At 34.9% G+C, this 14,491-nt stretch overlaps 1 protein-coding gene across 1 annotated transcript in view; it reads left to right on the top strand.

The window, feature by feature from the left end:
• LOC127861722 (microtubule-associated serine/threonine-protein kinase 3-like) overlaps positions 1–14,491 on the top strand; it is a 220,657-nt gene that overhangs the window by 139,731 nt on the left and 66,435 nt on the right. Inside the window, 2 exon segments of the mRNA XM_052400409.1 lie at positions 4,812–4,843; positions 6,977–7,050. Coding sequence (XP_052256369.1) covers positions 4,812–4,843; positions 6,977–7,050 — 106 coding nt within the window.

Here is a 14,491-nt window from a genome sequence, read left to right as displayed (position 1 = left end):
TATAGAGCACATTTGTTCACCATCATGGGACGGTGTGTCGCACGAAAGAATCACATCAATATCTCCAATGTCAAGGTCACCACAACTTAAAATAGATTTATTTTGAAACAAACTTACAAAGGGGGTTAATTTTGTTTGTTCATTTCAAAAGTTCAGTTTGAGTTGTCTCCCTTAATCAGATTTTTTTTCACAATGAAAATCTGGTTTTGTGACAATTTTGCCCCTTGTTATACTTAGAAAATAGAAAATTTTGGTTAAGTTTTGTGTTTAGGTCCATTTTATTCCGTAAGTATCAAAGCTATTGCTCTCATACTTGCAACACTTACTAACTATCATAAGGGGACTGTGCAGGCAAAGTAATGTAACTCTGACTGGCATTTTGACAGAATTATGTGCCCTTTTTATACTTAGAAAATTGAAAATTTGGTTAAGTTTTGTGTTTTGGTCCATTTATTCCTACAGTATCAAAGCTATTGCTTTCATACTTGCAACACTATCATAAGGGGACTGTGCAGGCAAAGTTATGTAACTCTGACTGGCATTTGGACGGAATTATGGGCCCTTTATACTTAGAAAATTGAAAATTTGGTTAAGTTTTGTGTTTAGATCCACTTTACCCCTAAAATATCATAGATATTGCTTTCATACTTGGAACACTCGCAAACTATCATAAGGGTACAGTTAAAGGACAAGTTGCATAACTCTGGTTGTCATTTTTACGGAATTATGGCCCTTTTTTACTTAGTAACTTTGAATATATGGTTAAATTTTGTGTTTCGATCCACTTTACTTCTTAAGTATCAAGGCTATTGCTTTCAAACTTCAAATACTTTCCTGCTATCATGAGGTTACTGTACCTGGCAAGTTGAATTTTACCTTGACCTTTGAATGACCTTGACTCTCAAGGTCAAATTATTAAATTTTGCTAAAATTGCCATAACTTCTTGATTTATGATTAGATTTGATTGATACTTTGACAAAACTACTCTTACCTGACATACCACAATAGACTCCACCCAAACCATCCACCGTGCCCCCCCCCCCCCCCCCGCCCCCCCGGAATCCCACCCCGTAATTTTTTTTTATTTGATAATTTTTTATTTTTTTTTTAGATCATCTCACAAATGACCACCACACCCTCACACTATACCCCCCCCCCCCAATTTTTTTTTGAAACAGTTAAAAAACACAAATATTTATTTTTATTACTTTATGTTTGAAATACCGTCCAACCATCGCACCCAAGAATCCCCACCCCCCCCCCCCCACCCCCCACACCCCTGATTTTGTTTTTGTTTTTTTGCATTTTTTTTCGCATTTTTGGAAAATAATGTAATAAATGTCCACACCCCCACACTATACACTCCACCCCTCCCTCCTTTGTGATTGAAAATGAGAGTCCCTTCACCTTTAAAAAGAAAATAGATGAGCGGTCTGCACCCGCAAGGCGGTGCTCTTGTCTTTATATTTATATAGTAAAAAAGCTTGTGAACACTCTGGAAGTCACAATTTTTTGTCCAATCATCATGAAACTTGGTCAAAACATCGGTTTTATGGATATCTTGGTTGAGTTTGAAAATAGTCGTGATCAGTGAAAAAACATGGCCACCAGGGGGTGGGGCAGTTTTCTCTATATGTATATAAGAAAACATGTGAACAGTCTAGAAGACACATTTTTTGCCCAATCTTCATGACATTTGGTCAGAAGATTTGTTCCTGGATACGACGGTTGAGTTCAAATACGACGGTTGAGTTCAAAAATGGTTTTGATCCATGTAGTAACACATTTTTTGGCCAATCATCATGAAACTTGGTCAAAACATTGGTTTTATTGATATATTGGATGAGTTTGAAAATGGTCCTGATCAGTGGAAAAGCATGGCCGCCAGGGGATGGGTCAGTTTTCTCTATATGTATGTAAGAAGCATTTTCCTTATATATATATATTTTTTTTTAATCTGGGTATTAAAAACATGGCCACCAGGGTGGATGGGGTAATTTTCTATATAGGCCTATTGTGAATACTTTGGAACACCTTATTTTTAATGTCAGTCTTCTCATACCAATAATTTGCAATATTTGCTGAAGAGTTTTAATCTTTGTTTCTTTCCATCTTAGTCTCTCAGGTGAGCAACCCAGGGCACTTTGGGGCCTCTTGTTTATGTATTGTTACCTATATATGGGACGTGCTCTGTTAAACGGGGGTCTAATGCATGTGCGTAAACTGCCATCCCAGATTAGCCTGTTCAGTCCACTAAGGCAAATCAGGGACTACACTTTCCTCGTCTATTGTATTTTTCGTTTAAAGATCTATTCTTAGCAAAAATCCAGTTTGTGCGGAAAGTGTTGTCCCAGTCTGCACAGGCTAATCTGGGACAACACTTTACCCACATGCATTAAACCCCCTTTTTACAGAACACGGCTCATACAAAATGTATGAATAACTCTTAATAATTATGTGATTCCATTTAATGGCCATGTAACCATGAACTTATTTGTATATATAACAGCAGATAAAGTAGTTTGCTTTTAATTGAAAATTGTAATATTGTATTTTGTTATTAAAAAACAGAAACATTATAGATATTTTATTGTCAGAAACCAGGAACTTCTCAAATTCTAAGTTACTCTGTCAAGGAGACTTATGGTACTTTGTGTCACATAAAATGCTGGAAAATATTTTATTTTGTTGCAATTTGGTCTTGCATAGACTTATATTCAGTAACACTTAATGTATATTTCCAGTGATTTTCACCTTATATAACAAAGGATGATTGAAGGACTCTTCGGAATTGAAATTTTCCTTAAAATCATCCTGTTTCCTCTTAATCAAAACTTAAACCAGCTTTTTTTCTTTTTCCAAATCAGCTCCTCAGAAGCCATTGTTTTTCCTGAAATTAAAAGGCTTGCATCTCTTGCCTAAAGAGAAAATGCCTGATTTCAAGGATTTCAATTAAGTTAAGATTTAATGTAATCAAAATGTCCCATGATACTTGTATAATTTTGTAAACAGACATAGAATGATAATTAGAAATAATTTTAAACATGCAAAATAGAAAGTTCAAGGTTGAGTTCCATCTATATAATTATATGGGACAGGCTCTATGAAAAGGGATTAAATGCATGTGCGTAAAGTGTGGTCCCCGATAAGCCTTTGCATTCCGCACAGGCTAATTAGGGACAACACTTACCATCTAAACTTGATTTTTGCTAAGAAGAGACTTTCTTGAAACAAATTATTTAAAGGCGGAAATTGTTGTCCCTGATTAGCCTGCGCGGACTGCACAGGCTAATGTTTGACGACACTTTTCGCACATGCATTAAACCCCCTTTACACAGATCACAGCTCATATTCTTACTGACAGTCTGTTGTCAAATATGTGAGGACGGTATGTAAAATGGCACTGCTATGCTACAACAATGTGACATATTGCAATTGTTCTTCTATAGTGTTTGTAAACAATGCAAAAGTTAACGGCATTGAATAGTAGGGTTAAAGCCAAAACCAAGTATATCTAACTACAGTAACATATTTTGGCAGATACTTCATCATTGTGTTTAAACAATCATTTACAAATTTCATTTGTTAATTTTGTTGTTGTTTTTGTATTGCAATATTTTAAATCCATTAAAAAAATTGTAATAACCCTTATCTGAACAAAAACATAGTTTTGATGTAATGCGGACCCTGTATTTATCTGATGGTTGTGACATGAACTACATGGCAGTTGAACAGATCTCCAGATGTAACATGTTCATTTAAATCCACAATTAAGTTGTACTTTCATCATCTTTGATGTCTGTCAGACATCTTGTTTTGAGAGAATAATTTATAAATGCACTCTCACTGTTGAATGTTGAAACTACCAGTAATTTTTTGTTTGTCTTATCAACACAATGGTGGATGATGTATAATATTATGGGCTGTGCTCTGTGAAAAAGGGGTTTAATGCATGTGCGTAAAGTGTCATCCAACATAATCAGGGCCAACAATTACCGCTTTTATGATATTTTTCATTTAACCCTTTCACACATAGAAGCAAAGTGAAAATGGCTATGTGCAAACAGCATAAAACCCGACCAGCCTGCAAGTAACTCGCAGTCTGTTCAGGTTTTACGCTGTTTGTTGCTCATCAGTATCTAAGGTTTGGAGATGAAGCCTTAAAAACTTGAATCTAGTAAGAAAGGTCTTAAATTTAATATAACTTTCAAAGGGGCTATAAATGCGTCAAAATACTTATCTAAGTGGTAAAGGGATAAAGAAAGTCTCTTCTTAGCAAAAATCCAGTTTAGGCGAAAGTGTGGTCCCTGATTACCCTTATGCGGACTTCTAATCTTGGCTACACTTTACGCACTTGCATTAAACCCCCTTTCCACAGAGCCCGGCTCATATTGTTTTGTTTTGTTTCAAGAGAAGAAAGAATGTGTTGACTTTACTCAAGTTTGTACACTGCAACAGTAACATGGTCGTGACCACAAAAAATAATAACAAAATAATGGTATGTTCGGTTATGGAATTCAGTTATACATTTGGTTGTGACTGCAATGTATTAGTTGTGGCAACCAGTTATAAAGTAACGGCCATGAGGTATACAATCATTGCTACATGTGACTAAGAAGAAGACAAAATTGATTATCAGTCTTGCATTATTATGTTTTGGCTATGAATGATTAATCCACACTTGTGTCACCCCTATGCTGCTATAAGTTTGTAAAATGGCATATTATAAATTTGGTTGTATATTCTACAAAGTGTTAAACTGTTAATTTTTTGTTTCTGTTTTTCAATTTCTCCTCTTTTATACTTTCAGAAGGAGCTCAGTTTCTCACGCAGATCTGGAAGGTAAGGATAACTCTTACAGAAAAAACACTTAACTTTTTGAAGAGTGGCATCCCTTTAATATCATTGTTTACAAAATATAAGACTAGCACAAATTCGATCTATAAAACAGATCATGTGTAAACAAAATGTTGAGCAGATTTAATATTTGAATAGGATAATTAATGATCTTCTATTAAAGGAAATTGACTATTTCCAAACTGTTTTCTTATAATTATGGCCCTGGTAAGGTTGCATGTAGCATTCGGACTGTCTGTCCGTATGTCCGTCTGGCATTCTGTTTTCCAGGGTTTTTTAATGCAACGCTTTCAGAATTTGAGGGGATGGTGTGTTACATTGAGCTTATTTTTGGAATGTGAGTGTACCTTCATGACCTTCAGATGAAATGTGAGTTTCATTGCGAGACATTGATATTGGGCTAGGTTATGGGCTTTGGCCTAAAAAATGATCTCTATAATAACCAGAGTTTAACTTACCCAATACCTTCAGATATTGAGCTGAATTTTGGTTTGTGAGTCCACCTACATGACTTACAGATGAAGTTTGCATTTGATTGAGGTCCATTGATTCTTTGCTAAATAATGGGCCATGAACTTAACAATCTTCTCTTAAATAGCTGATGTGCGGTTTTAAAGTGCAGTTGTGGGCATTAACATGTGTTTCACAAACACAGGTCTCGTTGAATTATAATCATTATCCATAAGTGTAAATGGAATATGGGAGACAATTATAAAAATATTATTTCAGGAGGGCATCAGTTACCTCCCTTGTATATAAAATAAATGCAGAAAATAGTGCTTGAATTGGTAAACATTTGGCAAGCAGTGTAACATGGTTTCATTAAGGATAATATAAGGAAAGTAAATATTTGTTGTTGGTTGGTAAGTCACATGTTGTCTCCATTGATCTACAGCCTTTTAATTATGCCCCCAAAGAAGGGCATATAGTGATTGGATCGTCTGTCCGTCTGTCTGTCTTTCCGTCACACTTTGCTTTTAGGTTTCGAAAAATGCTCATAATTTCAATGTCGCTTCAGATGTAACCTTCATATTTGGTATGCATGTGTATATGGACAACACTTTTCCATACCTACAAAATTTGGACCACTTTGACCTTGCACTAAGGGTCCGCGTTTAGGTTTCGAAATCTGCGTTTAGGTTTAGAATAATGCTCATTACTTCTATGTCGCTTCAGATGTAACCTTCATATTTGGTATGCATTTGTATATGGACAAGGCCTTTCCATATGCACACAAATTTTGACCCCCTTGACCTTGAACTTAGGGTCCGCTTTTAGGTTTCGAAATCTGCGTTTAGGTTTTGAAAAATGCTCATTACTTCTATGTTGCTTCAGATGTAACCTTCATATTTGGTGTGCATGTGTATATGGACAAGTCCTTTCCATACGAACACAAATTTTGACCCCTTTGACCTTGACCTTGAACTTAGGGTCTGCATTTAGAAATATGCGTTTAGGTTTCGAAAAATGCTCATAACTTCTATCAAAGCCTTTTTTGGGGGGCATATGTCATCCTATGAAGACAGCTCTTGTTAAATAAAATATTAACAACTTAAAGAGCATTTCACCAGATAAGCTACATGTTCAATTGAGTTAATATGGATAACAATTGGATATACATATAAGTTCAATAATCGCTTATTGTTAGATTGAGTAGCATAAACATGACAAGTATGAGAGCCGCAATTGTGCTGCACAGCCTGGGTTTACCTTTGCATTTAATGGATGACCTCATATTTTTACAGTGCAATGACCACTGCGGATTGTTAACAACCACATTTCTTTTTTCTATTGTCAGTTAAGTGTGCTCTTCACTGCCCAATTATATTGACATATTTTCAGTCAAGTGTGCTGTTCACTGTCCATAGACTTTTGTTCCTCTATGTCCATGTTCAAATTTTAGCTGAGTGTGTAGTAATGTTTTCCCACATTTAACAATGTTATTAGCTGAGCATCATTTAGTATTTCAGATGAATTTTGCCAACATTATAATTTATTCAATTTTCAGTCGATTGTGTAGTGATTTGTTGTGATTTTCGCCCACATATGTCCAAATCTTATTTCTGCCTATTTAATTATTGTGCATTAAGCCAACATTTCCTTATGTTCTATTTTCAGACGTGTGTGCGGGAAGGTGGGCCCCAACAAGTCCCCTGTTCTACAGGCCCGATGTCCATCCCCACAGCTCTGCAGTAAGTGCAGTCAGTCATAAATACTGTCCAGCCCGAGTTACCCAAATTTGACATAGAAGTTTGAACATACAGCGAAAATAATTATACCCCCACAAACGAAGTTTAGGGGGGAATATAGGAGTGAACTTGTCTGTCGGTCGGTCGGTCTGTCTGTCGGTCCGTATTAAGTGTCCGCTCTCTAATTCAAGTAGTTTTCATCCGATCTTCACCAAACTTGGTCAGAAGTTGTATCCACCTGATGTCTAGGCCAAGTTCGAACATGTGCCTTGCCGGGTCGAAAACTAGGTCATGAGGTCACTTAGTGTGTTTTAAACCACACCATGTTGTCTGCTCTCTAAATCAAGTAGTTTTCATCCAATCCTCACCAAACTTGGTCACAAGTTTAATCTAAATGATCTCTAGGACAAGTTTGAACATGGGCCATTCCGGGCCTAAAACTAGGTCACGGGGTCTGTGACAAAGCGCTAGTTCTTTCATGCTTTCCCTTCAAGATGTCATTATTTGGTACAATTTGAAAGCACATTGCCTTGATTTGTTTTAAAGCCCCAGAGACACTCAAAATCAACGAATATTTGGTAAAATATTTAGTAAAATAAAGTAAGCCCATACAAAATCAGTGTTCCTTGTAGCAATAACCAAAATTTCAACGCTAGATGCAGTCGTGTAACATAGATTTAACCAGATACAAAATGCTTGTGTTTTTTGTGTGACAATATATTCCATGTGAATTTCCTAAGACAATTCCAGAGAAATAGAAAATGCTGAGTTTACATGCATTGATTTAGTTTTAATAAATTACATTTTTGTGGGCTAATCATGCCTGTTTTCTTGCAAACTCAATTAAATACGACTTGTGTGTCATTCTTAATGAGCCTATGTGGACTTCACAGGCTAATTTTGGATGACACTTTAAGCCCATGCATTAATCCTTACAGTGCTGGAACCGAATTTTGAAGGCCTTTGCAAGCAGTTTGGATCCAGATAAGACGCCACAGAACGTTGCGTCTCATCTGGATCCAAACTGTTTGCTATTCTGATAGTATTTTTTGAAAAAAAATCGAAGAAAATGCTAATTTTAGAAATTCAGCAGACGACATTTTAGCAGATGACAAATTACCCAGCATGCAAAGGGTTAAACTGCTTTTGACCACAGCAAGGCTCATTATATCCTGTGGTTACCTTCTCGTTCTCATTATATCCTGTGGTTACCTTCTCGTTCTCATTATATCCTGTGGTTACCTTCTCGTTCTCATTATATCCTGTGGTTACCTTCTCGTTCTCATTATATCCTGTGGTTACCTTCTCGTTCTCATTATATCCTGTGGTTTCCTTCTCGCTCTCATTATATCCTGAGGTTACCTTCTCGTTCTCGTTATATCCTGTGGTTACCTTCTGGTTCTCATTATATCCTGTGGTTACCTTCTCGTTCTCATTATATCCAGTGGTTACCTTCTGGTTCTCATTATATCCTGTGGTTACCTTGTCGTTCTCATTATATCCTGTGGTTACCTTGTCGTTCTCGTTATATCCTGTGGTTACCTTCTCGTTCTCATTATATCCTGTGGTTACCTGCTCGTTCTCATTATATCCTGTGGTTACCTTCTCGTTCTCATTATATCCTGTGGTTACCTTCTCGTCCTCATTATATCCCGTGGTTACCTTCTCGTTCTCATTATATCCTGTGGTTACCTTCTCGTACTCATTATATCCCGTGGTTACCTTCTCGTTCTCATTATATCCTGTGGTTACCTTCTCGTTCTCATTATATCCTGTGGTTACCTTCTCTTTTTCATTATATCCTGTGGTTACCTTCTCATTCTTATTATATCCTGTGGTTACCTTCTCGTTCTCATTATATCCCGTGGTTACCTTCTCGTTCTCATTATATCCTGTGGTTACCTTCTCGTTCTCATTATATCCTGTGGTTATGTACCTTCTCGTTCTCATTATATCCTGTGGTTACCTTCTCGTTCTCATTATATCCTGTGGTTACCTTCTCGTTCTTATTATATCCTGTGGTTACCTTCTCGTTCTCATTATACAGAGCTCCAGATAAGGGTCTTATTTTCGTAATTAAGAATTATTTTCAAGTCCGTTACGTATTTATTTTAAAATCTTGTCGTACCATTAAGAATTACAAAATCAAGTAACGAATATTATTTTTACATCGGTTCGTATCGATTTTTATTGAGTTCTTTTCGCGTATTAAAGATCTTTGTGGTGCTTATATAGAATGGTTATCGGGTTTGTTTAACAAAGCGCATTTTTTTCCGATAAAAGCGGCGTATACAGTCTATCTGTCAAAAAACAATGGCGGCGCCCAGAGAGAGCGTCCTAAAAAACTGCAAAGCGTCCAAAAACACGCTTTTAACATATTGTACGCAAAGTGAGCCGAAGTTAAATGTTTAGAAAGACATTATAGAAAAGTTCTTATACGATGCTGTATGTTCAGTTGCCGACACAGTCGGAAAAGCTAAACAAAAACGCGACACGACGGGTCCAAACTTAAACACAAAAAAAAACATTGAACGAGTGGAAGGGACAAGTCCCGTGGCTAATCGTTGAAAAGATTGAAGGGGAGACCCGTTTTAAATGTGAAATATGTAAAAATTCATCTAAGGCATGCAATCTAAACACAGTTTGGGCATATGAAGGTATTGGAAAAATAAAATTGTATAATACTGAAAAGACACTGTTGAACTCGTATAAATAAAGTTGCTAGTATGTTTATTTTGATTTTTTTGCATGAAAATTACCATTATTATTTATTTTTAGGTCATTTAGAAAAAATAAGAATTATTTTCCAAAACTTAGTAGTAACGTTAAGAATAAAATTTCAGAGCTAAGAATTCTTTTTGAAAATCTGGTAGTAATTTAAGAATTTCACAAAACCTTATCTGGAGCTCTGTTATATCCTGTGGTTACCTTCTCGTTCATTAGTTTTGCATAGGTTTCTTACAATTAATGTAATACCTAGTAAAAAAATGCATTGGCACGCTTTTAAGTTGAAGTCAAATGTTATTGCATATATATAGAACATTTAACAATTTTTACGAAACAGTACATTTAAGTGTTCATTAATCATTTGGTAAGACACACAATTTTGGTCCCCTACCGGTTTCACCGGAGGGGACTTATGGTTTGCGCTCTGTGCGTCTGTGAGTCTGTCTGTGAGTCTGTCTGTCACACTTTTCTGGATCCTGCGATAACTTTAAAAATTCTTCATATTTTTTCATGAAACTTAAAACATGGTCAGATGGCAATATGGAGATTATGCACGTCTTTTCATTTTGTTCCTACATCAAGAATCCCGATTGCTATGGCAACAACAAAAACAAATCTGACAATTGTGAAGCCAGAAAGGGGACATATATTGCTCGGCAATAGTCTTGTTTTTTTAGGAAGAGCATTGTGGCAATGACACAATCTTATTTTTTCATATTCATAATTTAAAAATGAATATAGAATATATTGATTTTGTTTCTTAATAATATACATTAATGCTGTATATAAAATGTTTTATATAGCTGTATATAAAACACATAAAGTTAAAAAAATAATTGATCAATATTTAACTATTTTAATACTACCTGCCAATACATGATTCTTTGAGACTAGTTGTGAACAAAATGCGATGATATATAAGACTGTTTAGCTACACAAAAGTCACACAGGGAAATGCCTTGTAAAACATGATAATACTGTTTAAGACTTAAATATATCTTAAAAATTATTCTACCTAAAAATAACATAAATAATATTGCTGAGCATATAATACCTATATAATATAATATTTTACATTGCCAAGTAATTATCTGATGCATTATAGTTATGAGCCATTCTTTGAGATTGTCTTGAGTAATTTCTCTTAATGGATTTTGCTTCTTGACCGCTTGACTTAGTTGTCAAGCTCAACATATTTCTAGAAATAGATTTGCTTATGGGTATCACAATTGTAACAATCATAAATGCAATAACAAATTTAGTAAACAGCTGCAGGTGAGAAATTATTCTGATTGAAAATGGTGTTACCTGTGTGTGTTTAATTTAATTGCTCACATGTTAATTCTGACATGTGACACTGATATGGCTTCGACTTGCACTATGAAAGTTCATGACCAAAGCTTGTGGACTTTCATTGACCAAAATTCAGGTATAATACAGTCTGAAAACTGTAATAATTGCAGTTGAAACTGGTTTTTGTTGATGATGATAATGTTGTTAGATAGGTATTATTTGTTTAAGTGCTTGTATCTTTTTATGACTTTCTTTATTATGTTTAAAGGAGAGAAGGAATTCAAATTTTGATAATTAGTGTGTTCTGTGATAAGTGTTATTGGCAAACAAAAATGGTACTGACAAAGCGCTACCACAAGCTAAGATGTCGAATACACCTGCAGCTAATGAAAATACGGATGAATCTTCGATGTTATAGTAAGTTTTGTTTATAAACATATGATTGTGTAATATATACAAACAGAGATATTTGATTTTAGTTATTTACTTTTTCACAATATATATATAGGATCTGGCACGAGTTCATACCATATTTTATCAAACGAGTTCAGGAATTGTGTCAGTAAGCGAGCCTTTGGCGAGCTTACTAACAAATTTCCTGGATGAGTTTAATAAAAGGTTTTCACAGTTCATGGTATTTTAGTGACACATCATCCAGCTGTTTCTAGGAACTTCCTTTAGTTTTCCCAGGAAAAGGTCTAATGTATTGTGTAAGTACCTGTAATCGAACAGCACCTTTTATAGGATGTTTTGTTTTGGTTCTGTATGCACATGCGCAAAAGTGCCCATGACGTCACATTGATAAACAAATGGTCGCACTTGAAGTCCATGACCTACTTAGCTTGAAACAGGTTAAAGGAATGCATTTATTGTTATTTACACCGTTTTTGTGTTTTTTGATATAACGTTTTGAATGCATTTATCAAAACGTGCATTTACACACCGAAAAGCATATTTCCGTTTGCAATTTTGATTGCAGCAGACGCAGATTTTTTCGCCGAGTCCGGGTCAGGTGATAGTCATGTGATTTTGTATATACTGGAGTAGTATTTATGAAGTGTCGCGTAATAGGTCATGTTTACATCGGCCGCCATTTTGTTTTGTCTGCTAGAGGTGACAATAATCAGGGAATCATTGTTATGAATTCTTGAAGGTAGTTTGCTGGAAAACTTTAATAGATAAATCATTTAATGATTGAACTGTTAGTCATTTGTTTAAACAAAATGTTTTTGTCATTTTAAGTGTTTCAATTTTAAGGTAATTTAACGTAATTTCTTAGGTGTTCGATAACTGGTTTGTCCACCATAATATAACACACAGACCAATAACATAATGGAGTCGTAAGGTGCACTGGTCAATGGTTGATGAAGGAATTATCAAGTACATACACACTGACATTATAATGAGCACTATGTTTATAAGAAAATGATGATGGTACTAGGGAAATATCAATTTCCCAATTGCTGTAAACAAATTCCCAATAGAAGGTTTTCCCAAAAAATTTAATAATATTTTTATTTGTTATTAATAAAATGTAACATTTTGTATTTATATATGCCTTGTTCAGAACCATAATGCCTTTGAATGTGTCGGTAAATAGCTATACATAGAAAATGTTGAACTGTTACTACTGTAAACCGACTTTAAATAAAAGTTTGTATCTTATAACATTTAATTAGTTTCTGTATGCAGCTCTATTGCTTGAACCGAAGTAAATATAGTATTGACAACTTGACAAAACTAAGCTATCAATTTTAAAGTATTTTACATAAAAAAATCAAATACACCTTTGTCCCTATATGAAGACGCAAAGTTTCCCATTGTCAGGTTTTTGTGTGTATATTTTTCCCAATTGAGCTGGTACCAGCACTTTTCCCAATCGGGCCAAAAAAAAATCGCTGTCATAGATTGCATGTGCGGTATGAGCATTGGTTTAAGTACATTTCCTAATGATGGACTAGCCTGAAAATTTATCTATTAGCACATTCAGCATTTATAATGCAACCACACCAGCCCATGTTTAGACCCCAATTCTGACTTCTTTCCCCCTTGTGTTTGACATGATGTCAACAATCACTTGTGTTGCTATTGATTTGTGCATGCTGTCTGTCACAAGTATCATGCAAACACCAAATTGGCCAATATTGTTGTAAGCAAACAACAGGGCTATGTCTTGTACTGTCAGGGAATATCTCCCTTACAGTGGACTGAACCATAATCAGTTGTAGTCAATAAATTAACAGTCCTTGCCATAGTTTCAGTCCTTATACATTCTCTATGCTTTGAGCAAGCTGTGATTTTTGGTCATTATAAATAAGTAAAAGTGCAATGTGTTTTTATTCATATCTCAGTTACTGTGGACTCAGCCACTATCAGTTGGAGTCAGTAAATTAACAGTCCTTCATTTGTGTCAGTGGTACATTCTCTGTGATGCGAGCATGCTGTGATTTGTTGGTCATTATAAATAAGTAATATTGCGAATTGTGTTTATATTCCCTTAGGATTTGATCAACTTTCAACAGTGGATTGGGTTTCATGTGTGTTTTAATCCAAATATGATAGTTGTGAGCTTTGTTGAAATATCGGATCTTTATTGGAGTAGAATCTGGAATTTCTCTTCCTGTGATAGTCAGATAAAATTGAAGAAATTTGAAATGTTTTCATACATTGAGGCCATTGGGATGCTTGGATATGTGTGTCTCATATCATGAATTAGGATGCAGGAATAGAAGTGTTATCTGGTTAACTCAAGTTATAAACTGATAAACAATTTTTACCATCATAGATAGGGTAGACTATTTTTTAAGGGTGAACTAGATTTAAGACAACGTTTGTTAGGAGGTTTCCTTATAATATAAAAATGTTACAGTCTTAGTATCTTACATATCATTTTAAGATGTTTCATCATTTTATATTTCAATACATAATTAAGTGTTCCATAAAATAAAATGCTTGTTATTACTGTGAATTCAGTTTCAAATATTCCGTCTGAAAAAAGGTCTGCTTTAATAACATTCTGTTCAGAATAGTTTATCATAATATATTTTAGTAGCATCAATGCAGTACTATTATTTATTGACTATCAAAAACGCTTTAAACCATATTTTGAGACATTTTTTAAATAATTTTAAAATGTTTTCTTATCTTTTCTTCTTATGTTGCATATTTTATTTGTATGCTTCCGGTAAGGTGGCATATAGCAGTTGAACTGTCCGTCGGTCAGTATGTCAGTCTGTCCGTCCGTCCGAAAAAACTTTAAACATTGGCCATAACTTTTTAAATATTGAAGATAGCACTTTGATATTTGGCATGCATGTGTATCTCATGGAACAGCACATTTTGAGTGGTAAAATTTCAAGGTTTACATCATCCTTCAAGGTCTAGGGTCGAAAAAACAAAGTCAAGGGAAGTAATAAGCTTTAAA

Source organism: Dreissena polymorpha, chromosome 16 (genome assembly GCF_020536995.1).
Source record: "Dreissena polymorpha isolate Duluth1 chromosome 16, UMN_Dpol_1.0, whole genome shotgun sequence".
NCBI classification, from domain to species: Eukaryota; Metazoa; Mollusca; class Bivalvia; order Myida; family Dreissenidae; genus Dreissena; species Dreissena polymorpha.
The sequence above is the reverse complement of the archived record's forward strand: the minus strand, read 5'-3'. Positions and strand labels throughout refer to the sequence as shown.